The 27,835-nt window shown below is 54.0% G+C and overlaps 1 protein-coding gene across 1 annotated transcript; it reads left to right on the top strand.

Annotated features, from left to right (window-relative positions):
• The first annotated feature begins 5,773 nt into the window (after positions 1–5,773).
• JDP2 (Jun dimerization protein 2) lies at positions 5,774–22,967 on the top strand. The gene is made up of 4 exons (XM_075030142.1): positions 5,774–6,012; positions 16,772–16,995; positions 21,817–21,921; positions 22,781–22,967. Exons 2-4 carry the CDS (start codon positions 16,795–16,797, stop codon positions 22,964–22,966), a joined length of 492 nt encoding a protein of 163 aa, XP_074886243.1. The 5' UTR covers positions 5,774–6,012; positions 16,772–16,794; the 3' UTR covers position 22,967.
• Positions 22,968–27,835: the final 4,868 nt, after the last annotated feature.

Below are 27,835 nucleotides of genomic sequence, written 5' to 3'. Positions count from 1 at the left end.
AAAGTTTGGTGTCTTAGAAAACAACAGTCCCCAGGACTGGGCACAGCACCTGAGGAGCAGAGTGCTAGAGACCAGCAGCTGTGTGCAGAAATAGGGGAGGGCAGAGAGCGCCAAGGAATTGCAGGCATGGGTCTTATTTCGATCCCAGATAAATTGCTGGGACGGTCATTAGGGATCTGCAGGTCCCCTCTGCACACCCACTTGATCTGCTACATTGCAGAGAGAAATCCACAGCTCACTTTCCTCTGCAAAGGAAAATCATGCTCCTGGAGCTGCTAGAAGTTATGGAGTGTTTCCTGCTGTAGGAAATAACAGCAGGACATGGATTTTCAAAAGGCTGGGAGCAGTGTCTTTCACAGGAACTTCTCGACGAGGCTAAGCGGCCACAAGGTGATTTGTGCTGGCACTGCTGAAATACTGCAAATAAGTAGAAACCAAAGGCCCTGAAGGCTCAGAGCAGTTCATTTCTGGGAGCCATGCAGGGGTGGCTTTATGGTAGGATGGAAACTAATCCAGAGAATACTGTAATGCCACTGAGTGAATCTGGGATAGACCTTCAGCTGGAATACTCTGAGTGCTTCTCTACACCCTTGCTGGGGAAAATAGGGAAGAGACAGGCAGTTAAAGTTACTAAAAAGATGAAGCCCCTTCCACATGAGCAGGGATTGCAAGGAACGCAACATGTCAGTTTACAGAGAAGATAAATGGAGAAGGGATATGAATTAGATAAGACTATGACTTTTTAGGAAAGACTATATATTTCAAAGTCTAAGCCAATGCCTAACTGACAAAGATAAGAAGGAAATTCCTCTCTGGAGAGGTTATTCCACAACTGTCCAACATAAAGATTATTTAACTTAAGGATTCAGCACTGTCAGAGACGAGCTCTTGCACAGCATTTGCCAGCCCTGGTATCTAATCAGTCCTGTTTTTATAAACAAGCAGCCTGGGGATCAATCAGCCCGTCAGCCTGTGTCCATTAGGGCACTGTCTGACTGCTGTGGCGGTGACTGCTCTGGCCTCAGCACTGCCACCAGCCCAGACCCAGCCGCTTTCCTCCAGTGACTCGAGGGCAATTTACCATCCTCCCACTCCTACTGCTTGTGTGATTTGTCTCTTTGCTCCCCAGCTCAATTCTGCAAAATGACTGGAAGTAACTTTTTAAAAAGAAAAATCAGACTAGAAATGAGGTGGGGCTGCTTGAAGGGAACAGCTAAATCAGAACTGAGCCGTGGCCGGTGGGGATGGTATGACGTGCAGCCAGAGGTGGCCGAAGGGCAGCTACGTCTTGACTTGCATCACCGCCACCCTCCCCTGCAGGCTGAAACTCTTTCTTGCTGCAGATAGGTACTGTACTCTGACTTACAGGAGTTTGAACGTGTAAGTCCTAGGTTGCATCCTTCAGTGGATGGTTTTCAGTATTGACCATCAGGATTGCAGATAATCCTAATACTGAAGGCACAGGTCAGGAAAAAGGGAAGCAGATTCATGAGGATTTGGGTGATTTAGGTGGATGGGTGACAGATGAAAAGCACTGTTTCATGTAGCAAATGTTGGCAAGTGTGAGAGCAAGGAGCCAGTGTGAGGAATCCCAGTTAAGCAGAGCCACAGCACAGCTCTCTGAGCCTCAGTGGGTGGAAGGGGAATCATTAACCCTGTCAGCCTGCACAGAGAGGCAATGCGGGAGGGAATTTTACATGTAGGAGTTCAACGTGGCTTTGTGTCTGTCAGGCATGTCCCATGTGCACATTGTTGTGCTAGTCAGCCCTGAAGGTGTTACAGAAAGGAGATGAACTGGAGTGGCTAACGTCCTGATTAGGCCTAGAATATTAATTAATATCATGCACATAAAACTGCGCTTGGATGTGCAGCAGAGATATTTAGGTCTAGTGTATCTTTGGCTTTCTCAGCCAAGAATGTCCCAGGGAGGTTACTGTGAGCTCATCTCCACTGATGGTGGTATCAGGAGGGTGCAGAGGGCAAACAAAGGACTGTCATTGCTGGGGTCTTAAACATGCTTTCAGTGCGCTTGGAGGACATGGCACATTACATGTCAGGAACCCTCAGGAGCCTTATCAGCACTCTGGTTCTCATCGCTGTGCCACGGATGGAGCTGTAACAGGAAGAGTGATGCTGAGAAACCTGGCAAGATGGATCAGTACTGACTCTGCCTCCCCTGCCCACCGTCAGAAGACACGAGCCTGCCCCAGGCAGCAGCCACTCCTGCTGTGAGAGGGCCACCAGACAATCCAGAAGAGAGGGGTGAGAAGGACAGGGATGGCTGCAGTGCCATCACGTGGCATCCTGGCCTAGGCCTGAATCCGGCCCATGAGCCGCACAGTTCATCCACATGGGGAAGGCAGAGAAACACATGCTGGCAGGCAAGAAGCAAAGGCTTTTCCCAAGGACTGAGAGCAACTCCTTTGCAATCAAACTCCTCTGCTGGTGGAGCTCTGTTTTTGCTCTAGAGTTTGCTCTGTTCCTGATAACTTTCCAGCCCTGTGTTGTGTTGCAGGGGCTGTGTTTCCACATCCATGAGCCTTCACCTTCCACACACTTTACTTTGGACAAAAATAAGCAAATTATCCCTTTCATCCGAGGAGAAAGCCATCTTCCAAGTGGCAAGGTACTGACAGCTTTTTATATTCTTTGCAGTGGAACTTTTGCTTTTTTCTCAGCCACTCCTGTCTCCCTTGCAGATGCTGCCATTCCCACTTTGTTAATTTGTCTTTGTCAGCACATGTTTCCACAGCAGTGGCAAGACTGACCAGCCCTGGTAGGGCCAGCCATGTTTACCCGACCGCTCTGCATCCTTCGGCGAGCAGCCTGTTGCTGGTGACTTTTCTGTTCACTTTTACCCACTGAAGCCACACATTCTCAATGAATTCTTATGCCTTTTCTAGCCTGAATGAAACTATCTGAAAAGTAAACATGTTTGGTGTTTACATGAGGCAAAACCCAGCTTGGGAAAAGAACAGTTCAAGCACAGGCGGCTGCAAGAACAAGGAAAATTCCCCTGTGAGACAAGAGTTCCCAACTCAAGAAAGAATGATGCAAGTTTGTCCCTTTAAATATGTGCGTAAGCACTGTCCTGAACAAGGATGCTTCCTTGGAACTAAGCTCTTCAACAGTTAAGTTAAACAAGTCCCAGTTAGGACTGACTTGGATTATCATAATAATGGAGGCTCAGCTGCTCCCAGGATCTGCAGAGGGGAAGCAGGGAAGGAAAGACATTGTAGGCCAAAGGGTGGGATTCAGCTATACCCTGACCTCCCTGCTTCCCAACCTTCTTCAGTGCAGTCTTGGGTACACATCTTTGAAATCAGTTCACTGCAAACATCCTGCGAGTGCTGGTCATATACAGACTGGTAGGTGTGGGGTCCCTGCTCCTGTCCCGTGGGGGCTGGCTGGTGGGGGAAGAGTGCACGTGAAGAGGTCAGTATTCGAGGCTGGGGCTGTAGGTGTCTATGTTTCAATGAGATCTCCCAGCTCTACCCACTCCAGAGAGGGAAATGAAAAAGGGAAAACCAGTGGAAGACAGAGCAGAGAGAGCTGTCTTTCTTCCAGCCCCCAGTGGAGAAGGGGAAATGGCACTTTCCCACCTTCCCCAGGGCAGGGAAGGGCTGCAGGAGGAACCATGTGCTGGACTGGACCTTGCTCAGCCAGGTCATCAGCCTCCTCCGAAATCCCCCTGGTTTTCCCTCTCCCTTCCCTCAGGACACAGCAGTTGTGAGGGAGCTGCTGTGCCCTGAAGGCAACTTGTCTGAATTGCTAGAGAGAGATATTGTGTGTCAGCCACACTGGGATCCCTCCAGCTTGAGGCACTAGAAAAGTCTGTCCTATCTGATATAGGAAGGTGAAGGAATGCATAGGGGAAAAATACATCTCAGGTCGTACTTCTCCCTTCCCCCCAAGATGAGCTGCCAAGATTAAAGAAATATTGGGGGTTTTTATTGCAAAGGTGTAGAGAAAGTATTCTGCCTCTCTGAAAACAAAAAGGTAAAAGAACAACAGCATGAGGAGAGTAGGAATGAGGATATGTGTGCAGTATCCTGCCGAGCCTGGCTGTCACCTACTTCTGTAGGACAACTTGGGCAAAGTACATCCTATACTGAACGCAGTGTTTCTGGTCCCCTGTTCCTGCTCAGTCCCAGGTCTCCAGCTGAATTCTCTTTCTCTGGCTGAGACACAGATGAAGAGGACAAGGCTGGAAGTGCTGGCGGTGAGACATTGTGGATGATGAATAGCATGAATTGTGGTGAAAAGAAATGAAATTGGTGAATGCCGAAAAGAAACAATGACTGACAAGCCAGGAGAAGGAACACAAGGTAGGGTGGATGGTGCCTCTCTGTGCAGCTGGGTAGGTGGGGAGGATAGGCCAAAGAGACGGCAGTATTGCTCAGCTCCATGACAGACTCCTCTTGTCTGTAATGACCTGCCCACAGGGCACAGGGACACACAAGAGGTCTCAGAGGAATTTGCTGGTCGTGAGACCTCACTGTGGTTCATCCTGTTTGGAAGACACGTCTCTCCTCTTTCCCCATTTCCATTGGGGATAGGCTCAGGCAGAGGGAGCTGGGTAGTGCCGCTCAGCCCGGCGGTTTTGTTAACCACTCTAGTATTTTTTCTTTCGAAAGAAAAAGAAGTGTTTCTGTCCTGAAATGCTTTAGGAGCAACAGCCCTGGAGCATGCAGTACCTGTGGCAGGTCCAGCATGGCCCTGCGGCTGTGTAGAGCTTTGCTTCCCAGAACAGTTTGGCAGATGCAGGTGGGAAGAGGCCAATGTTAGGGAGAAAGAGGAAGGAGACAATTCAAATCCATGCAAATAAGTTATCAGGAAGGCCCCAGTCTGCCCTCTGCTCCCCCATCTCCACCTGACACCGTGGTGCTAGAGCACGGGGCACCATGAGCACGCCTGTGCCCCGGGCAATGTCCCTCCTGGGATGTCCCAGTGACAATAAGGGAAGAAGACCAAAGCAGCCGGGCAGGGGAGCCTTGAACCCCCCCTGCTTCCTCCTGGCTCCTCTCCATCCCAGTCAAAGGACTGGCAGAGCTGGGGCCGACAGCCCTTGACCCGTGTACAGGGGAGACAGCATCATGTGGGGCGTGAGCAGGCCAGCCGGGGGTGGGATGAGATGAGAAGGAGCTCGCTTCCCGCAGGGCAGCGGGGTTGCCCTGCAGCCCTCCCTGCCCCTGTGTCTCTGCTGCCCTGGGTGAGGTGGGGCGGGCGCTGGGGGGCCCCGGCCACTGTCTCTGGCCCTTTGCCTCCTTGTTCCCAGGTGCAGGACCGAGGAGCGGGGGCTCCGCACACAGCCTGCCCCTGCGGGCTGGCCCGGACAGGGCTGCGGCGGCACCGGGCCGGGTGGCCGGGGCTGCCCGGGACCGGGTCCTGGCGTGCGCGGGGGCGGGGGGCGCGGAGCGGAGAGCGGGGGAGAGCGCGGAAAGGACCGCGGGGGGCGGCCCGCACCCGGGCGGGGGTGCGAGGTGCCGGGGTGCGGAGGGGCCGCCTGCTGGGAGGGCACAGGGGTGCCGAGGGGTGGCGGGTGCGGAGTCCCGAGGTGCGGGATGCGGGGACGCCGGGCTGTGGGGCGCGGGGTGCCGGGGTGCGGGGTGCCGGTGCCCCGGCTGGTCCCACCCCTGCGCGGCGCTCCCCGCCCCGCGGCCGCGCTCCCCCGCCCTCCCTGACGTGTGGCGCTGGCAGCCCGGCCGGTTCCGCATTCCCGACCCCTCCCCGCAGCCCAGGGGCCGCTATATAACCGGGGCTGATGCAACCCACCCCGCCGCCCGCCACAGCCTGCGGGAGGCGCGCACCGGGGCGGTGGGGGGCGGCGGCGGCGGGCCAAGGCGCCCCGGCGGCGGCCGGCACCGGCGACATCGGCACCCGGCGGGGCCCGGGGGTCGGGGCAGCGCCGCGCAGCCGGGCGGCGGAGGCGGCGGGGCTGAGCCTGCAGCCTGCGCCCGGCCCCTGCGGCCGGGCCCCGCGGGCACCCCGGCAGCCCGGTCCCCCTGCACGGTGGGTGCGGGCGCGGGCGGGGGCGGGGGGGGGGCGCCGGGCGGGCCGGGATCGCGGGCGGCGGCGGGGGAGGGGGGCGCCCGGAGGAGCATCCCGGCACCCCGCGGCGGCGGGCAAGGCGCTGCCCCCCCCCCCGCCCCGGGCGGGGAGGGGGGGCCCGGCTGCCAGCGGTCGGGCGCACCGCGGAGGTGTGGGGAGACCCTCCGGGGCGGAGCGGCCCGGGGGGGGGCTCAGGGCAGGGCTGCTGCCCCCGCAGCCAGCTACGCGCGGGGGCTGGGGCTGCCTCGCGGGGGTGCCTGGCAGTGGGCTGCCGCCCCCGCCCCGATCCGCTGCCGGGGCGGCGGGGAGCGGCCTCTCCCCGCTGCCGGGTGCCCTCCCCTGCCTCCGCTTCACCTGTCGGCCGGGCGCGCAGGGGAGGGAGCGGTCCGGAGTCCCTCCGGCCGCCGGGTTTGTGCCGCGGGGAGGGCTGGCGTTGCGGTGAGCCGTGCCCCCAGCCCGCGGGGCCCTGGGAAGGAAAGGGGCCCTGGAGGTTCCCCCACCGCCCCGTCCCGAGTCCGCTTTAGCAGTCAGGCATGGAGTTGAATGGAAGTTGCATTCTTTTGCACGGTCTGCTCCAGGAGGCGCTTTTCTTTTTTTCCATGGGAGGGAAATGGGTTTGAGAGCAAATTGGGGGAAAGGGAGAAATACCAAGAGAGCAAGAGCCACGTTATGTTTCCATTTTCCTTTAATGAAGGCCCTGTGGAGGTGTATTTGAAAACACAGGGTCTCCTATGCCTTCAAGGAGGGTGAGAACACTGTGCTGGCTGGTTCCAGGGCCATATGCAGCGTATGGTGGCCAATGAAACGGGGCCTGGCTCGTTCTCTTGCTTGTCTTGGCAGCCTGCTCCATGGCTTGTATTACCAGCCCTGGAACACAACCACTGCCAAACTGTGTGTGTGTGTGCGTGTGTGTGTGTTTGGACTCCGAGAGCTCAGCAGAAACAAATGCTTCTGCAGCTCAGACCAGGATTTTTTAGCTAGTTTCGAGAAAACTTGCATGAAAAACTCTATCTGGAGGCTGTTGCCAGAGTCTGCGCTGGGAAATTGCTGGTGAGTGCTTGTGTGGGGACATCTGGGAATGCCAGTTGTTGGAGGTCGGATTCTTAGTATGACTCCTAGGGATTTAAAAAAACCAAAAACCTGCCCATCTGCGGGGTGAGTGGGTGGGTGCGGGACCTGCCGTCCAAACCGTCCCTATGTCAAGCAGCTATTGGTTGTCCCAGGTTCCTGGGGTCTGGGGGATTAACAAGATCTGCTGAGAGTTAATGTGCAGGTTGCTGCCTCTGTCTCCTTGCTGAGACACCTATGGATGCTTCTCCCTCCTCTTCACGGTTGACCGTTGAGCGTTTCTGTCCTTACAGGATGCAAAGGTCTCTGTCCTGCAGTCCTTGCCAAGGAAGAGCAGGTACTCCCTCACACCTCTTTCCTCCTCCTGCCCTCTCCATCCGAGCAGTGCGTCCAGCTAGGCTGCTCAAGCGCAGGCAGGACTGAGCATCTGCTCTGCTGTCTCCTTCCCTGTGCTAGTGTTTGCTACTTCAGCTGCATTGCCTGGGCCAGGTACTTGGCAGCACGCAGCGTCTTGAGCGTGAAGCCGTTGAGAGGCTCTTTTCACTGCAGTAGGCAGTTCCCTGTGGACCTGGCCCTGGTGTGTGGCATGGACCCTGTGCCAGCCTGCATGTGTCCTGCAGTGCCAGTGCAGCAAGGATTGGGGGGCATGGCAAACCTGATGCCCTCTATCTTTGGCTGCTTGCATGGATTTCTTAGTTGTTCAGACTGTCCAGAGTATCAATCCAAACATTGCAGGCTATTTTAATACGCAGCCAGGGAGCTGAAGGTCTATATGGGCCTCTCAGCTGAGCAGGGCTGTTGCAAACTAGCCAGAGGTGGTCTTTATATGGATTAGAGGTCTTTGTGGATGACCCTGGCATTCAGGGCATAATTTTGAGGAGTTTGTAGGGGGGGCCTCTCATCATTGAGGCCATCTTTGGCCCCTGAGGGCAGAGCTCTGTGCTGGAGTAGGGTTGTCTTCTTGAAGAAGATTCCAGCCCTGACCACATGTGGTCACGGAACGTCCTGGGGGATTTCAGCAAGTCAGTCGTTAGCCTCAGTGTCTGAGCTGCAGCCTAGCTCAGACCAGGATATTCCTTCCTCCTCAAATCCCTTTGAGCTGCTTCAAGCAGAAATAGGATAGCTTTTACCTTCCTGCTCTGTACTGCCGTCCAGTGGGTGGTGCAGCATTATTACGTCTGCCACAAATAATTAATTGCAATCTCTAATAGTAATACTGTGATAATTAATTGCAATTGTTTGCAGTTATTGCAATTAATTATTGCAATAGAGGAGCCTTGCTATGCTAGGTGCTGTACAAAACCCTGCTGTCACAGGTTGCTTACAAGTCAATCGCTGCATTGCAGTAGTGGGGGCAGTGTAATGCTAAACTAGAGCTTTTTACTACCCTGTGAAGGTATGGAGGAAAATGCTCAGGGAAAAAGGACTGTGAGCTGACTGCTTTGCTAATGGCAAAGGAGGGGGGGGGGGAGGAGGTATTTCTAAAGCTGAGGATTGGAGGACCAGAATCCCCCCTCCTCAGAATGGGGATAAGGAGAGAAAGCATCAGACAGGCAGGTGTGGGGGCCTGATGGTGGGACTCAGTTGCGTGGGGGGCTGCAAAACTGCAGTTCTGCTGAGGAGAGGCTGCCCGCTCCAGGCTGCCCTGTGGGTCCAGTGCAGGGAGCTGCGTGCCTCCCTGATGGAGAAGCGGGAGGCAGCAAGGCTCTCTGCATTCGGGTTTCCAGAAAGGTTTTCATAGCCTTCTGTCTGCGAATGACTCGGATGTTCCTCATGCCATCTGTGTGAAACTAGATGTGCAGGACTGAGCCAGACTGTTCCCACTCACAAAATGGATTTAGACTTCCATCTCCCCAGCAACTGTCCTTCACAGCTCCTTCCTTTCTTCAGTATTGTGGCCCTGCAGTTCACTTGCTGGAGCTTGGGAGTTAGGGATAGGACATTACATGTACGGGCGTTCACAAACCCTGCAGCTCTTCTCCCACCATGTGGGGTTGCTTGTGGGAGGAAGGGAACAGCAAGGGTAGTAGCTGGGGCTGTCTGTGGGAAGGGCACAGATGGTTCTTTGGCCCTGCAAACTCAGGGCCTGGTTGTAGGAGCTATCTCTTCCTCTTGGGATGGAAGTGGAGTGTGGAGGGAGTGAGGTACTACGGTGTCTTAGCATACTGAAGTGGCATGCTGCAGCTCAGTGCACTTGGTAAGCCATGCTGTGATCATGCCTTAAACTGGCCTTTAAATAAAGGGGAATCTCCCTGATGCCATAAAACACTAAGTTATGTTAGGTCCTTGGTAAATAGAGGGCATGCACAGTTTTTTCCCAGTGGGTGTCACTGCAGCTCTTCAGTACACTACAGGTGGTGGGTTCCTTGGCATCAGCAGGTTCAGCAGATGAATGAATGAATGCACAGTGGCTGTTGTTAAAGTCCATGTTTGCCAGCACTACTGCATGGGTATCTGAAAAGACTGGTTACAACCAAAGGGCTTGGCTGCTGCTGTGTTCTGATGGTTGGCAAATAACTTTGATACTGATCAGCATGGCCTTCGGCTCTGGCACTGCAAGTTACTGCTTTTAACAATGCAGACCAGAAGAAGCTAGACAGGAGATGGGGGGACCTGCTGTAAGGTACTAATCAAAACTAGATACATCAGACTCCTCTAGAGTAGATGGCATTTGTGTGGCAATGGGAGAGTATTGCGTTTTAGACAACAGAAGAAAACTGTAGTTGCATGGCTAGGTACTTGTGGCACTGGGAATATGGGGTAGTGGCTTTCTGCCTTCAACTTCATTGTGCTTAATGTGGCACTCACTGGGGGCTGAACCTTGAAGTGGAGGGAGATCTGTAGGCTCCAGTGACCCTCAGCATACTGCAGTCTCCCCAGCCAGAAGAGTCCAGATAGAAAAAAAGCAAGTGGCTCTGTGCTTCAAAGGAGTGATAGGCAACTGCCCTGTCTTTGTTTAGGAAGTTACATTCTTGGGGCATGAGAAGTTGGGATGTCAGGAAAGGGCTTTCATATAAATCATCCTTCTGCCAACAGAAGGAACTAGAAAGATGCAATGTATGACATGCAGGCTGAGCGAACTTGATAGCCAGGAGCTAAAAAAAGTAAAAAATGACAATAAAGCCATAGTAAAATCTAAGGAACCAGAAGTTGCTTCTCATGGATGGTAGCATTACTTTTGATCTCCACAGCAGAATTATTGCCTGTTGGCAAGGAGCAGATGAAAGGCTAATTGCTGTGACTTAAGTGCTCCAAGACAGTACATACAAATGGCAATAGTACGTTAAGTGCTAACACACTGATGAGGAGATCAAAGATTGCTTGTATGGTGGCTTGCAGACTTTGGCAGTGGTCCGATGTGTGGCAGCTGACAAGTAATGGCAGGTACCCAGGTCGAGCCTGGAGTGAGAGGACAACAGGCAAGCATGGCCTTGTTTTTTCAGGCAGCATGGAGAAGGGCTGGTAGGACAGACTTTGCCTTAGTGCAGCACTTAACATGGGCAAAAGAGAAACATGCTGATATTTACAGAGTGTCAGAATCTGCTGGCTGGCAGTATTAGGTGCTAGACTGGCTCTCTGAGCATTGGAAGGGTACTTGGATCAACTATTGCAGATGTCAGACAGTATAAAATACCTTATGTTGGAAGAAACCATGATTTACAGACAGTAAAATCGAAAATAAGGTTGCAAACAGCCCTCACTTGCCAAGGAAGCTGACAACAGAGATAAGACAGTAATGGCAATTTAAATTGAAGTGTGACTGTCGGAGCTTGCTTTGGGTTGTCGTGGTCCTCTCTGCATGATGATACTGTTGACACAGCAGCAGCAACTGCTTTGGGTTTATAAAGACACAAACAGCACCTCTGGGTAAGTGAGGATGCATAGGATGGTCCTGGGGGAACAGTGGATACAAAGTAAGGCCATTTCTGCACAGGGAAATGAATGTATGGTTTCAGCACAGGTAGGCATTCCTGTGCCAGTTTTAGTCTGTGGGTAAGAATAGCACTGAAGAGGTGGCAGGAGGGGTGTGAATACAGGCTAGGAACTGGAGTACAAGCCCCTGGGGACACTGGGTTACGTGGATTATGCCTACACACGTTAGATTTATGCCATAACTGCTGTGCAAACATCAGCTCCTTAAAAAAAAAAACAAAACAACCAAACAAAAAGAGTCCCCAGAAAAAGCTACAGCAAAACCAGTATGGGGAAAAAAAAAAAACAACCAAGCAAATGAAGATTAGAACTGCAGGAGAAAGAATAGGAGGGTATGCAGGGACAGTTTCACTGAGGAAGCTGAGCAACAGTATGGGACAGTAACAACTTAGTAAAGCTTCTTCTCACTAAGTCACAGGCTCCGGAAGATAGCAGACCCTGGCAATAGGAGAAAAACTATGAGTAATGGGTGCTGCCTTTAAGAATTACTAAATCAACCAGTGTCACAGACTGTTGACCGTAAGGACATAACTGGGGGACAAAGCACAGAAACACTCATCACTGATGGGAAAGATGCAGCAAAACCAAGGTGAGCAAAGGAAGCTGTACTGTTGTCAGCTTTTTGGGGATGAGACTGCTAAATAAAATAACTGAGGTTGACCAAGACCACAACAAGAACAGTGCCAAAGCAAGGATGCAAAAGTGACTGTAGTAATTAAGAGGGTTTACAGACATTTCAGCAAGAGGTCAAGTCTTGTGTTACAGCATTTTAACCGGAACAAGGGGAGTATAGAGGCAAAGCTAAGGAAATGCAAACTGAATTTTGACCCATGAAATCACGTGTTGACCAGATTTTTGCTGTGAGGATAGTTGTTGAAGAGAGCATTGAATGACACAAGCTGCTCATCGCTGAACTGAAGTTTTAAGAAAGCCTTCTCTGTCTCATAATTCACTCTGGAGCATCTTGATGTCGTGGCATGAAATGATGAATAGCATCAGCGCAGAAGCCACAGCTACGGCGAATGTAAACTTGAGCAGCTGGCGTCATGCAGATCCCAGTGTCAGATGTAAGACTGCACGTTCTCTTTCCCCTCGCTGCTTTGCTTTGCTGTTGGCTTCATTATGTGAAACAGCATAGCTGATACAATGCAGGAATTGTGTGGTTCAGCCGCAGGAGACCAGAAAGCTAGGTTTTACTGAAGACACAACGTTTCTCGGCTCGTGTAAGGGGACATTGAAAGACTGCCCGGCATTGAGGAAAAAAAGACTGTGTTAATAATCAGTTATGAAAAGAAAAAAATCTAATAAGAATCCCAGCTAAAGCACTGTGTTAGAAAGTGAAGGAATACAGAAGTGAGTTGGTTCAAGTGCCTTAGAAATAATAAACACTGCAAGGGAATATCCAGAAAGGAATTAGGAATTGGCAAGGCACCAGCTGTATTCACCCAATCCAGCAAGACATGGCTATTGAAAAGCTGCAACTTAAAAGTCAAACTCAGATCTTGAACTTCAAAGTTATTTCTGCCCTACCATGCAAACGTGGTAGAAATATGCTGAAGCTATAGGCAGGCATATCAATGTCTTCCAGGGTAATGGCCTCGGGAAGAAGACCAAAGTATTAAACAGAATTACATGCCTTGGCTTTTTTGACATGATTGAAATACAACTTCTTACCTCTAGCATTCACCAGAAAAGAAGGTGAAAGTATCTGGGACTTGGGATGAAAGGAAAGCTTCTCTTACAGGAGGAAGAGGCGAAAGTTGTGGAACAAGAGAGTCCCTCCAATCGGCTGGGAGTGACAGTGCCTGGGACTGAGGGGCATCGAGGGCTGGGCAGGGTGATCTGTCACTGCATCCCTGCTCTGCAGAGGGGGATGGCATCTCTCCTTGTTCCCTTCTCATTTCCATGGTTATAGCCCTGCTGGGAATGGCTTTACGTTCCTCTCCAAGGTCTAACTCAGCTTGACTCTTGGCAGCTCTCAATGTGTTCCTGAGCTTCCCGACCCCTGAGCAAGATCTTGGTTGTAGAAGTCACTTCCCCCTTTCCCACCTACTTCTCAGCTCATCTTAATGTGCAGGTTCATGTTCTTCCAGGTGGCTCCTGGTGCTTTGGTTGCAACAGCTTTAGATTTAGTTTACACTGATGCAGGTGTGATGTGGGCTTTGGCAGTGCAGTCCCTGGATCTAGGGTAAGTTTTTAGAGCATGTTAAGTACTGGGCCAGCTCCTTCACTCCAACCTATGCCTGATGTCATGCTGGTACAGAGGCTATTTCAAGGCATATTAAGCTACCAGATCAAAGACGTAGAGAGAAAAAGTGGGCCAGAGAAAGCACAGTGTTTTCTCAAATCTTTAGCCAGTTGTCCCTGGGGAGCTGCCCCAGGCTCAGGAGTGTAGGGGGGTGCTTGATGGCCAGGTAGTCCTACAGTCGGGAGAACAGATTTCTCCTCCCTCCTTATTTCATAAGTTGCAGTGACCCTGAATTCAGTCTAGCTGAGGACCTGGACTATCCAGCCCAGCACCTGGGTGCTGCCAGCTGGATGTCATAATGGAAGACAACAAATTAAAACCAGGTCCCCCAAGTCCAGAATGGATTTAGGCATCCAGTGCTGGGCTCAAGTCAGTTCCCAGCCTGAAGCCTGTGAAAGGGTGGGTCAGGACCCCAAATCAGTGTGTGCCATAGCAGCTCACATGTGATATTTGCAGGAGGGAGACTTCAAAAGGGTGTTCATTTGCTATTTTTTTTTTAATTATTTTTACTTAAGCCCAGACTGTTTAAGCTGGGGGTGGACATCTATGGGATTGCTGGGGAGGGGGAGTGCAGCAGCTGGCCCAGGGTGTGCTGCTGTTGGCAGGCTTCTTCCCTGGTGCTGCAGCATGTCGTCTTAGTGGCAGCAGCTGGGAAATGACTAGCTCTGCAGTGTGTCCAGCTATCCCAAAATGGTAGACTGAATTTAACTCCACACAGCTGAGTCCTGTGGCAGTATGTCCTGGGAAGAGCCTCTGGAGTCACGTCTCTTTTGCCATGCCACCTCACTGGCCTGGTGCTTTCCTGCTGGAGAGGGACAGTCTCTGAGGAAGATGGTAGGGATTTAGGCACAGTCCCCAAATAACTTTTTGCATTTTTCTGTCTGGAGTGCAGCCTAGGGTAGGATGGTGCCTGGTTTCTGGAGGAGTGAAGCATCTTAGCTGTGTATGGGCCTGAAAGGAAGGGGAGGGAGGTAGCGTGCAGCTTCAGAGCCCTGCTGCAAGTGGGCATCTCCTGACACTGTACACAGCAGCCACTGCAGATGTGGAATTACACCTGGCTGGTTTAGAGATCACTATGGAAGAACAAATATTTTGGATCAGTTTAGGTCCTTGCAATCTCAACAATTTGATGGCTAGTCTTTTCTGAGGTCAAGTATCGTTACCAAGTATTTTCTCTTTCTCTTCTGTCACCAAATGGGCAGAAGTCCATTTCATCAGGTAGTATCACTTCGCTTCAGAAGTTACTCATCTCTCCTATCTTTCCCATCTTCTCCTTTTCAGGCTTTAATGTTCTTGTGCAGATCACCTCCCTGGGCCCAGCTTCCTCCTCCTGCATACCAGCCAGCACTGCTGAGCACCAGCCTGCTCTATTCTTTCTGGTCTCTCCTCCTGAAGGATGACTGGAGCAGAGGGCTGGATTCCTGCTTGCGACCTCTTTATGGTCATGGTGGTCTTGCATTTGCTTTCCATGCTCTTTCTCAAGTCCCGTTGGTCACCGCTGCTGTCTGCTGAGCAAACTCTGTTGGGGGACATCTTGTGCTAACACCTGGACCTCTTTGGTGGCAGATTAGAGTGTATGACAGCTCACAGCATATTGCAGCTTGTAGGTGCGCTCTGATGCAAGCCCCCTTGTCTGTCACACCAGTATGGCTTGCACAGCACCTGTGCTGGGAGTTGTGGAGCTTGCATTAGCCTCTCTACCCTTGACTAACCTGTATGATTGGCTTTCCTTCCCTTCTGCCGCTCATCTCCTGTTCCTCCACATGAACAAATATGCCAAATAATATCCTACGTAAAGAGATGTGCCAGTGCCAAGAAATCCTTAACTTTTCTGCTTGTCATGATTAACCCTGTTTGACCTGCTCCCACTGACCCTACTTGAGCAGGGGGGTTGGACCAGGCAATCTCCAGAGGTCCCTCCCCACCTCAACTGTTCTGTGACTCTGTGATCCAGCAGTCCTGTCTCACATACAGCTTTACTTGAGTTTTCAGCCAGTACTGACATAGATTTGCATGCCAAGGTGGCAAGTGCTGAGCAACTGTGGCAGCTGGCTTGACAATGCGTGGGTGCCTCTACTTGGCACAGCTGTATTGCCTAGCCCTGAAGTCTGCGTTGCCTGTTACCTGGTCTCTCAGCAGCTGAGAGTGGATGCTTTGGAAAGAGCAGGGCAAGTGCATGTTATCCCTTGCTTAATGCACCTCCTCACTCTGGCAGTTGGTGCTGTCTGAGCTTCCAGGAGTTTGTGCAGACTGATGGTCCTTTGTGGACCCCTCTTTCATGAGTTTGCCCAACTGCTCGTTGAATCCTGCCTTGTGACTGGCTCTAGTGCTTGTGGGAAGCTGCTCAGTGAGATGTTGCGTCCACTCCATTAGCCTATTTCTCTCTCCTGCCATCGCTGGTCCCTGTCCCCGCTGCATGGGTGCCTCCTGGTGCAGGGACAGGATGGGGTGGATGCCTGGAGCGTGCTGGGACTGGTGTGGCTGGGCAGAACAAGGAGAGCAGTGCACGAGCAGTGGAACATGTGGTTGAGTTGAGGGTGGGGGGGGAATGGTTGCTGTGTGGACAGAAGTTGACTCTGCATGTTGTAACTGGGTCACTTCTGAGTGTCCCAGGCCAGTTACACAAGCAGGGATGTACTTGTGCTGTAGCCAACAACCACCTGCTCCCTTTGCTTTTTGGCTGATAGAACAGCTCCAGTTCTCTGGGCTTCCCATTTTAGGTATAATATTATTTCTTTATCTCTTAGCTGCTTGTCCTTCATGTTTCCTGGTAACTCCCTTTCTTCTGCCTATGAGTGACTTGCCAGAGTTTGTCCTGATCCTATTCTCAGTTGAGCTGCAGTTTTTTTTCTTTGCTGGTAGAAGAAGCCTTTTGCACATTGCTCCATTTCCCCTCCCCTCCAGCCTTTGCTTCCTCATGCCTGTGCTGGGAGATGTTTGTTCAGTGGCAGGTTTTTCTCTTGTGGTTTTATCCCTGGTCCCTGTGTGCCGTGTCCCAGCCCTGACCAGCGGGCTGAGCCTGCCCAGAAGAAATCTAGCCTAAGGCATATTGTGGTCTTCTTTGAGCCATTTTCTTCTTGTCCTGATAACCTACACATTAATCAAAACTTAGTTAAGAGTAAGCCTTGATCTTCTGCTCCCCTGAGGAAGGTCTGCCAAAAGCAGTAGTCTGTGGGACCACATCACTGTCATTGCAGCTAGCTCCTGTTCTTCTAGTGCTTTGCCTTTCAGGTCTCTTCCCTTTCTGATCTACACACCAGCAGTGTATCCTTCTTAGCAGGATTCATATATTTTGGTTTCTATCACCCAGGTTCTGCTTAGTGCTTGCCTTTGCCATCCCTGGGGAAGAGCGGCTGCTTTCCCTAGTTCGCAGCCTGTTAGGTGATGGGACTGTAGAATAAATTTGGCTTGTGCTGTGTTGTGAGGCCTTGTAACTGGGTTGTAATGGGCTGTGTCTCACTCTCCCTCCAGGCCAGGAAGCTGTTTCCCCTGCTATGATGCCAGGGCAGATCCCCGACCCGTCCCTGACGGCTGGTGCACTGCCTGGGCTCGGCCCCTTGACGGGACTACCTAGCACAGCCCTGACCACCGAGGAGCTGAAGTACGCCGACATCCGCAACATCGGGGCCATGATCTCGCCGCTCCAGTTCCTGGAGGTGAAGCTTGGGAAGAGACCCCAGCCTGTGAAAAGTGAGGTGAGTCTTGGGGTCTGCTGGCTGCAGATGGCCCTGCAGGGCTGTTGCCTGCACCTGCCTAGGTCTCTCCTGCCTGTGCTTGGATTTCCTGCCAGGGTGGCCAGCAGTGTGTTTTATGAGCATGTCATGCTGCCTGTTTGGTGATGTGCACATGTGTTGGCAGCTGCTCCACCAGCTGCCTGTTCCCCGTGCCTGAATTTCTGTCCCTGCGGCATGGGCTGGGAGTGGTGGCCTCAGTGTCCCAGACCTGACCAGTCCCACGCAACCATTGGCAGCTGGCTGAACTCAAACCCTGCCTGCGGAGTGGGGTCTGGTGCAGCCAACATGTCCCTAGGTCGGGGCGTGCACCCAAAGGAGAAGCTGCGCAGTCCGTCAGAGGGCTTGCGCAATGCTTTCATCCCATCTCCGGTGCAGAAGAGCCCTCGGTGCTGCTGGTGTTGGTGTTGCCTTTCCCGTGGGGACCAGGCGTGTGGGTGAGCGGTGCTGAGCGGCAGCGGTGATTCAGCTTGCACCGCAGGTGCTGCTGGCTGGGGCTGCCCCTGCCCTGCTGCTTGCGGTGGGGGCCCTGGCTTCACCTTGGGACTGGTGGGACAGGGAAGATGAGCGGCTTCTGCTCGGTACCACAGGCTGGCATGTCAGAACCAGGCTGCAGGGACTTGGGAGACAGTTGCAGAGCATTTTCCTTGCATGGTTGTCTCATGTCTTGGTTGTCCAGTCTTTGACTCCTTGACCCTTGCTGTAGTGGTGGTGTTTGCACCTCCCACTGCCAGCAGACGGAGGTGGAAACCCATCAGTTCAGAGGCCCCACATTAGTGAGGGTGGTGGCTGCTGTCAGAAGGTCTGATAAACAACCCTTCTGAACAGTGCATTTGCTGCTGTGTGAAGGTACCTCAGATGATGCTGTGTGAGGATGGGGTGATGTGCATTCTCTGGAGGCGTCAGGAGGAGGTGCTAGATGATGCGAAAAGCTGCGAGCTGAAGGGGGTAAAACATCAGTTCCAGGGAGCACCCCACTCACCAAATGGTGCTGACACTTGATTTGGCCAAACTCTTATGGCAAAAGCTCAACAGCACCCAGGCCCACCTGTGGGGATGGTGCCAGTTCCCTCCCCCCAGCCCCTTGCAGTGGACTCCCGCAGGGAGAACTGGTATGATAAAGTCCATCTGATCACCTTGCGCAGGAGGTCCATGCCCAAGGGGTGTCCAGTCAGCTCATGCAGCATCCCATGGAGATCACCTGGGGAAGGACTGGGCAGCTCCACAATGGCAGGAACTGAGGCTAGGATGCTGCGAGAGGCCATCAGAAGGGCCTTGGCGATGCTAATGGCTTTGGTCCCTCTATGGGCAAAGTAGTCGTGGGTTGGCAGCTGAAGTCAAATGCTGTCCCAAGCTCTTGGCCTGAGTATCATGCAGTAAATGGGGTGCAATGCCCACCTCCCTTCATGGGTTGGGGAAGAAAGAGGGTGTCTGTAGCTGTCCTGTCTTCCTGGGCACAGCTCCTTTCCTGGGACACCTTGGACACCTCTGAGCTGGCCCTGCAACAGCTGCTTTTGCTTGGTGAGCACGGAGATGTGGTCTCACTGGCCCCTGCATAAGAGGGACAGGGCAGCTCTGCCTCGCAGCAGGTACTGGAAGAGCCGAGCGTCATTTCAGCCAGTTGTTGAGACACCATGTGGAGGAAAGATAAGGGGAAATCCACTGTCAGCCCCCACACAGCCGCCTACCCTGCAGCCGGTTCCTCCCCTGCATGGCCTGTGAAGCTGAGGAGTTGAGGACAGCAAATGGAGCTGCCCCTGGCACAGGCTCTGCAGCAAAAGCCTGGGGGAGCTGAAGCAGTAGCTGCTTATCCCATGAGTAGCCAAGAAGCTGCCCACGCATAATTTTGCAATGCAGCCTGCAGCTGCTTTCCTCTTGCAGGGAGCTGGAGCCTGGGGATGCTGGGTACTGGCATGCCATGCTCTGTGTGGCACCCGGGAGGGCAGGCTGCTCCCCACAAGCTGGGGCACAGGCAGTTTCTCTGCTGTGCTGGGAGACCAGCGTCTCCTGGCACTGGAGTGTTTGTCCCTGGTGCACAAAACCCACCCAGTGGGTGCTGGGTGCTGGCTTCCCCACAGGGTGGTGGACAGCCCCACTGGGCAGGCTGCCCTCCTCTTGGGGCAGCTGGAGACAGGTGCTGCCAGGCTCCTCCACCATCAAAACCTGCCTGGGGTGCTCCCTCTGGGACAGAGCCCTGCCCCTCAGGCTGATGATCACCTCGGTCCCTGATGCTGCTGACTGAAGCAATTCAGGAGGCAACCCCAGACCTTCTACCCACAGGGCTCCCCTGGAGATCGGCTACTGAAACATGCTGTGGGGTGATACACCATCACTGTTCCTCATGTCTCTGAGTAGGGTCCTAACCCCCAGCACCAGGGCCATGTTACTTTTTTGAACTGAAATCAAGCAGAAGCGGAGACAGGGAAACCTGCTTTCTTGAAGTTACAAGAGCTGTGGTCAAAAAGCAGAGCCAAGAGTTCAAGCTGCTGCTATCTGTGCTGAGTCATGCTCCTTGAGCATCTGTACCCCATCTAAAGGACGTGGCCCCTTGGTGGGCCCTCTGTGGGGTGGTGGGGAAGCTGAAGGGGACAGGGACAGGTCACTTATTCTTTGATTCTCACTGAATGGAGCAACAGGGCATGGAAATGTGTCAGGCAGTTCCCAGGGATACTGTGAGGCTTGTGCAGTTGCTGTTTACTCTTCCAGTTCCTGTTACAACCCAAGATGTACTTTGCAGGAAAGTTTGGGGTGTGTTTCTTGAGCTTTGGAGCTGTGAGCACATCCCCTGTCTGCACCCTCCTAATAGTCCTTGAACTAAAAGGCCGAGAAGCTATGTAAGGGGTAGATGAGTGGTTGGTAAGTGTGCGGAGGGGAATGGTGGCTAACCTGATGTCACCTCCTCTTGAACTCTGTGTGGAAATTTTGTAAGAGCTGCTTGTGCCTTTGCTGCAGGGTATCCTGGTCCTGCCAGGAGGAAAGGGCAGAAGAGCGTGGAGTTAGAGCCTTGCTGGTCACTTCTGCTAACACCTGCCACATCTGAGGTACATGGGTGTAGTGAGAGCTGGCCATTTCTAACTGGGCTTGGGGGCATCAGTGCAGTTCCCATCCTGGTTCTCCCAGGTGTGGTGCATGATGCCCCATGGGACTGCATCGGCAAAGGAAAAGGAATGATGGCAGCCTGACATTATGGGAGTCTGTGCATAGCTTGTGCTGACTTTGCTTAATATTTTAGCCCCAGCTAAAATAGCAACATTGGTATAATGCTTGGGAAGTAAGGTAGAGAAGATGCAAAAGCTATTAGTGCTATAAAACTTGGACATTGTCTTTTAAAGCGTGCTACATGCTGCATATTGGTCATGCAGCTTACTTTAAGGTACCTCTTCACCTTAACTCTGCCAAGTCGATGTTTCATCCTGTCCTTGCACGTCACATTAAGATGTTTTGATTAGTGGGCTTTGGACTCAGTGAATGTTAGAGGCGTGCACAGTTTGCCGTGGACAAAGGTACCTGCAGCTCTCGTTTCCTGCAGGCACTGCTGGAGTACCTACATGTGGGGTAATCTGGTGGCCCCCCACTGCCACCACCACTTTGTGGCCTTGGCATTGGGAATCTCTGACTTACCTTTTGAGCTGGCTAAGCCCAGGCGCTAGAGCAACGAGGGTGTTTAGATAGTGTGTGCTGTGAGAGGCTCATCTAGGAGATGTGTCCCTCAACCACACTGACTCAGGGATGAAGGGAAGGATGTGCCTGCCTTCTCAGACTGGAGCTGCCCTTAGAAAAGGTGCACATAGGCTGTGGAAATGCTCATAAGGCAAATGTTGCTGCCACTGCATTTGAAAAGATGTGTGCTGTCAGCTATCAGTTGATAGGAACAAGGCAGTTCAGTATGACATCTCAAATTTTGGAGTCCCAGGCCAAACGTGGATGAAGGCACTGGGGACCTTTTCTTCTCTAGTCATGCTACAAAGTGTAACCTGGATGCTGACTTTGCAGGGCTTTCCAGCACTCAGATTTTTCTTGAAGGAGCTGGTTTGGGTTCTTGGATGCAAGCATGCCATAGGCCATTTACACAGGCTTTGTAGTAAATATCCCTAAATACTTTGATTATGGGTTTCCAACCCATAGGGCTTATTGGCCTGGCCTGTGTGGTTTGAGTCAGACAGTGCAGAGCAACTGAGTCATGGAGAACAGTGCAGGCACTGCCATGTCCTGCTTCTTTACAGGGGATGTGGGACCTGTCCCCACCTTACTGTGGTGGCCCTGTGACTCGGCCAGCGCTGAAGCTGCAGCAGGCAGTCCCATGTACTGGAAAAGGGGGAACAGCCAGGCCCAGCTGGGGGATCTTTCAGGTTTCTCTGCCTCTCGCCCTTGGCTGCACGTGTGATGCTTTGAATGACTATGTTCACGGAGCTGTGCCTGTAGATGTCTGTGTGACAAACTGTGCCTGTCTTTGTGGCATGGGGCTCTACTCCCCTTGTTTCTGCCTTCTCTCAGGGAAGGAGCAGCCCTGCAAAGAGCTGTCTGTCCCCTGCCAGCCAGGTCCCCAGCTGTGGGTACCACACTGGTCTCCCTCCCCATGTCCCCACAGAGTGGAGTTAGAGGCTGTGATGGCACCATGCCTGGTTCCTGGTGAGGATTAGACCATGTTGCTGGTGGCCACTGGCGCGGGTAGTTGCCACCCCTCTTCTTGTCCTGCCACCAGTGGGGCTGCCAGGCTCTCACCCCTACCTCCTGCCCGGCCCCACACCTGCTGTCTCTGACCTGGGCTTCTCCTTCTCATTGCAGCTGGACGAGGAAGAGGAGAGGAGGAAAAGGCGCCGGGAGAAAAACAAAGTAGCAGCAGCGCGATGTCGTAACAAGAAGAAGGAGAGGACGGAGTTCCTGCAGCGGGTGGGTGGCCTGACCTGTCCCAGGGCACAGCGGGGACCTTGACGGGGGCACATCCCTAGAAAGGTGCCCCGGCTGCAGGCAACATTGCCTTCTGAACTGGCCCTCTGCCTCGCCTTCTCCTGTGCCCTTATCTGGGAAAATACAGGCCCGTTGCCCCCTTCCCATGAGGCTGAAAGTGGTGGCCATGTGTGGTGGCATCCCGGTGCCCATGGTACCAGGGCTGGAGAGGGCTGGAGGTGGGTTCTGGGCTTGGGGGAGAGAGGGCTGATACTGTCCCTGCCTCAGTGCTGGAGCAGGAGCACCTGTGGGAGTGTGGCACAGGACAGGAGCCAACAGCATGCTGGCCCCTTGCCCAAATTCCTGAAGGTTTCCCCATTCAGAGGCCAGATGCCCTCTCAGCCATGACCCCAAGGCAGAAAAACGCTCGCAGCACCTCGCTGCTCTTCTGCAAAGGGTGGTAGGGCATGGGCAAATGGCACAGCGGGGGCACAAGGAGCCATTTCACAAGGGCAGATCCTTGTAGATGGGGGGGTTAAAACTTAAACGCGGGTTTGTTTCTAAACACCCTTCCAGACCATGGAAAGCAGCCAGGCAGGGGTTTTGCTGTGGTGCGTCAGAGACCTGTCCTAGGAGGTGGCTGTGTATTTCCTTGCGGTGGCACTAGGTAACGCAAGGCAGCAGGGCTGGGGAAGCGCTGCCTGGAGGGAGCTGGTGCCTTGGCAGGTCTTCAGGCTGCTCCTGCGCTGCAGGGGCTGAGGGGCAGCACTGAGCAGAGATGGCTTGTTGGCCAAATTGTTTCTTCTTGTATCTTGTCCTGTTGGCAGTAAAGTCACATGCGGTTGTGTTTCTGTCCCGTTAGGAGTCCGAGCGTCTGGAGCTCATGAACGCTGAGCTGAAGGCCCAGATAGAAGAGCTGAAACAGGAGAGGCAGCAGCTGATCCTGATGCTGAACCGGCACCGTCCCACCTGCATCGTGCGGACAGACAGCGTCAAGACGCCCGAGAGTGAAGCCAACCCTCTGCTGGAGCAGCTAGAGAAGAAGTGAAGGTGGCACTGGGCCAGGAGGAGGAGACAGTGGCGCAGGATCTTCTGGGGTCTCTAATGTATGTACTGTGTGAAGAACTGTGCACCCAGGCCTGGTGCAGCCAGGACCCAGTGGGCTTCCTTGGGAACTATGGACCAAACAAATATAGGGACAGAGAAGATCAGGAACCTGTCAACCATGTACTCTGAGGCTGAACCCGGGAGCAGGGCTAGTGGCGCCGGTGAGGGCAACCTCCCTGTGATACCTCATGATGGCCCTTCAGCCTGCTTGCAGCCCCAGGGACCCACGCCGCCGCGGAACGTCCCGCGAGGACCACGCACCCTGTGGGGAGCAGGGGCCGCAGGCGGAGGAGCGGCGGCCGCGCGGTGCCTGCTGGTGCCCTGCCCAGAGGCTGCCGCCGGTCCTGGCGCACGCTCCGGAGGGAAACCCGAACCCAAGAACCGCAACACTTGACGCAGCCCCGTCCGGTGGGCAGGCCTGTCGGGGCTCGGTGGCGCAGGCGCCCCCCACAAGCACACTCTCAGTATAATGTTTACAGCCCAGCTGTCCGTGTCGGCCGTGCTTTTGAATGCACATTTTTACACTTTTTTTAAAGTATTTTTTACAAAGTTTTTATACAGCGATCTCTATATGGATTTATATAATCACTAGATGTGATCCCATAGAAATGTATGTTATGATGGTCTGTTTGTTACAAACGCATATGCCACAGTTATCTCCATTGTGTTACTTGTCTGGTAGCGTCCGGCCCCTTCCCCGGCATGCTGGGAAGGGGGTCCAAGCCACCCTCTGCAGTGGTGTCGCTACCCTCTCCATCCATGTATGTCCTTCATAATACTCAGTTCTGTATCTCTCAGTAAATGTTATGTTTACATATGCCATCCTCCTGTGCTCTGTCTGGGTTAGGCCACGGTGGGCAATGGCCAGAGCTCGGTACTGCGGCAGCGTGTGCCAGGTCTGACCATGCCGGGTGCGTTCATGGCTGAGTGGGATGGTGGAGCTGATCCCAGAGCCATTTTTGGTGGTTCTCTGTGTAAGCAGCTGTGGGTCAGGGGAATTCACCCTGGGGAAGCTAGGAACCTGGGAGGCAGCTCTGACCATTGTCAAGCAAGAAGTAGCTCAGTGCGGCACTGAAGAGGGCAGGCAGGGCATGGCTTGCCATCTGGAAAGGCAGAGGTGTGAGACAGGGAGACCATCTCATCCTTACGTGGTCCTTCCTGTTTCAGGCCTGAATACAGCAGTTTGAACTCCTTTCAGGGATAAGAAAGAGATGGGAGAGCTGTCACAATGTCCTTGTGGTAGTGATCCCCTCGTAGAAGGAGGTGGAGAACAGTTCCTCTGGGTTTCTACAGTGTCCTAGCCTTGCTCCTAACTGAAATGCTGGGAAAGTTCCTAAAGCTTGCCCTGGGCTTTGGCCAGTGCTGAGCCCAGGGGTGTGGAGGTTGAGAAGATAATCAGCCAGGTGTGCTCCATATGCTAGGACTGGAAGAGTTAGCATCCCCATATGAATAACAAAGCCCTGACACTAATTGCTGTGTTCCTGACTTCTGGATATGAAGGCAGTGGGATGGTGCCTTGGTCTGGACTGGGGCAGACACCATCTCACACATGGGCACCACTGAGGGTTGTCTCAGAGGAGCAGTGGTGCACCCAGTCTTCTTCCAGTTGGTGCCCTACCCATTACCGGTGTGGATGAGGCTACTTTGATGCAAATTGCAAGTGAAGGAAGCTTTCAGCATCTGGTACAGATGCACACTCCAGCCAGGAGCACTGAAGTGGTGTTGGGGAGAAGATGAGCTTGACCTAACTGTGATACCAACATGGGAGGAGGTCTTCCCTGAGCCTGACTGCTTCTCTAGTGCATGTTTCTCTAGCCTCCTTTTCCAACCTTTAACCTCCAGGGATATCTGACGTTAGTCCTTTCCCTGTTTCATACTTTCTTCCTGGATTTCCCCTCCCTTTCCATAACTTCTGTCTTTGGGACCTCCCAAAATGCTGCCAGCTGCCTTATTTAGTGTGGAGCATGTTGGATCTGTTACAGGGAAAGTTTTTGCCCTGGGAGGAATTGTTGGCTGAGGTGCTCTAGAGGGATGTGCAAGGACAGGACCTGAAACAAAGCTCTTGGAGAAAAGCAGTGTCTGGCCCAGCTCCCACCGCCTGCCATGCAGCCCTTGAAGCTGAGCAGCTGTCTTGCTGTGCTTCCTTCTGCCCGGACTCTGCAGCAGTGGCTCAGACCCGATCCATTTCTGAGCTGCTGTCAGGAGCCGATCTTTATACTTTGAGGAACACGATGCTTCTCATCAAGCTCTGCTGAAAGGACGCAGAGCACTTACTGGGCCTGCTTCTCTCTTCAGGATTTTATTTCTCTCTGCAGAGTGTACATGGTAATGACTTTCCAGGCTCTTGCAAGTATCAGTTTCCTCTTTGGTGGTCAGCGGGAGCTCCCCGTGGGATGTCAGATGGTCTGACCACAGACATCTCATGCTTTTTACTCACCTGGAGAGCCTGTGCGCTCATCTCTATGTGAGGAGACTCTCACCTACTTGCCACACACCTTCCAGCAGCACTGGCAGTGCCATGGGTGCAGGCGATGGCCCTACTCTGGCAAATGGCCACACTGCAGTAAAACTTCCTGCTATGAAAACACCTGGCTTGAAAGAGAAATATAAAGTGCCCTTTGAAACCAAGCACGCTAGAAGCAGCTAGCAAGGGCGGCGGCGGCGGCGGCGGCGGCAGCAGCAGAGTGGTGGATCTACATCAGTTTAATGCTCAGCTACTCCAGCCAAGGCTGAGGCAGGAGCTATCTGAGCCCTGGCAGTGCCCAGATAGGATTTTGCCCAGTCTCCTGTATATCCTCTGAACAGCCTTTTGCTGCATTTTAGTCAGTACCAAGGGGGTTGCCGCTCAGTTTAGGGCATTTCTTTTCAGGGGACTTGGTTAGGCTAGGACCCAATGAAGTTAAAGCAGAGGGTTTGGGCATCTGCCCTGTAAGCCACAGCCTGCGAGCGTTGAATGGGAAAGCCTCCCTCTCTGTGCAGCCCTGGGCTGAAAACCCTTCCTGGTCCCTGTAGGAGATGGACTGTTTGATGTTCCTGACTCTGGTAGCCTGTGTCCTCTCCAACCCCCGCTTGGCAGAAGTACAAATATTGCCATGAGACAGGCGGTCCTGCTGGATGCCTTTCAGGCTGGTGCATTGCAGTGGCCTCTCCTGGCCATGGGCAGGAGCAGCAGGCACATGCCGGGTGCAGCTCATGTTGCTCCACGCCAGAACAGTGCTCCCAAACCCAAAGAGCAATGGTTGTGCCCGTGGCAACGTCCTCCCACCTGGGTCCCCTTCACGCGAGGGCTGGTGATGCAAATTTGCTTGGAAATACGCAAGGGACGCTTCTCAAATGTCAGGCAGCCACCTCCTGGCCATCGCACACCCACACATCCTGTGCTGAGTGCGCTGTGGGCCACTGCGAGGGCAGAGCTGATGATATCGTGTACTTCTGGGACGGGGCTTGGTGCCAGCGGTGCCGGAGCCGATAGCCCGATAGATGTGAGGCTGCAGCCAGCCCCACGTCCCCCAGTCCAGCCAGTCATCAGGCTGAACCCCTGGTCCCGATGGGCGCGCACACACAGGCAGAGGCCTGCGGATCCCTCCCGTCGCTGCTTTTAGATGGTCTCCGCAGTTGCTGGCACAGGAGCCCTGGGGGACCGCAGCCCCGCTGCAGCTGCTGGCATGCAGACCCCGCTCGTGTCTTTCCCGCTGGCTCTTCCAGCCCGGAGTTCGCTCGTGCTCGCACGAACCTGCGCACGCGGTGGCTGGAAATGGCTTTTCACGAGACGGCGGTAGGACGCCGCGGCCCTCGCATGCTGGGGACCAGAGGAGCGCGCGGAGCAGCCAGCCGCCTGCGGCCGACCTCTCCTCTCCCCCTTGCCTCCGCTCTCCCGTGCCGCTCCCCGGAGCCACCGCGGCCTCGCTGTTTCCCGCCTGCGTGCGGCCCCGTGAGCCACCCCAAGGCCGGCGTTGCCCCCGGCCCCGCTCCGCGCTCTGGGCCCGGGCCGGGCTGCCCGTGCGCTCCCCCGGGGCGGGGGGAGGCGGCGTGGCGGGGAGGACGACGCGGGGCCCCCAGCCCGGCCCGCCGGCAGGAGGAGCTGCGCGGCCGCGGGAGCGCCGGGGCCGGGACGCCGCCCGGCGGCGGGGGCAGGGCTGGGCTGCCGCGGCCGGGGCCGGTGAGCGCTCCTCGCTGCCGAGCAGCGGCCGGGCTGCCGGGCCTTCTCCGGCGCCGCCGTTGCCGGCCCGTGCCGGGGAGCGCGGGTGCCTGTCCCGCAGCGCCGGTTTGCGAGAGGCCGCCTGGAGCAGCAGGGCCTCCGGCTGCGGGCGCCCCAGCGCGAGGCGTGGACCTTCGAGCGGGTCCGGAGGGGGCCCGCGGGAATGGGCTGGAGCACCTCTCCTGTGAAGAAAGGCCGGGCGAGCTGGAGTTATTCAGCCTGGAGAAGAGACGGCCCCGAGGAGACCTAGTTGCAGCCTTGCAGTATTTAAAGGGGCCTTGCAAGAAAGATGGAGAGGGAACTTTTACCAGGGCCTGTAGTGACAGGACATGGGGCAACAGTTTTTAACCGAAAGAGGGTAGGTTTAGACTGGATATAAGGGAGAAACTTTTTACAATGAGGGTGGTGAAACGCTGGAACAGGTTGCCCAGAGAAGTTGTGGATGCCCTGTCCCTGGAGATGTTCAAAGTCAGGTTGGACGGGGCTTTGAGCAACCTGGTCTAGTGGAAGATGACTCTGCCGATGGAACGAGATGATCTTTAAAGCTCCTGTCCAACCCAAACCTTTCTGTGATTCTATGGTTCATGGTGCCATCCCACAGTGTCAGATAGT

The sequence above is a fragment of the Buteo buteo genome, chromosome 6 (genome assembly GCF_964188355.1).
Source record: "Buteo buteo chromosome 6, bButBut1.hap1.1, whole genome shotgun sequence".
NCBI classification, from domain to species: domain Eukaryota; kingdom Metazoa; phylum Chordata; class Aves; order Accipitriformes; family Accipitridae; genus Buteo; species Buteo buteo.
The sequence above is the reverse complement of the archived record's forward strand: the minus strand, read 5'-3'. Positions and strand labels throughout refer to the sequence as shown.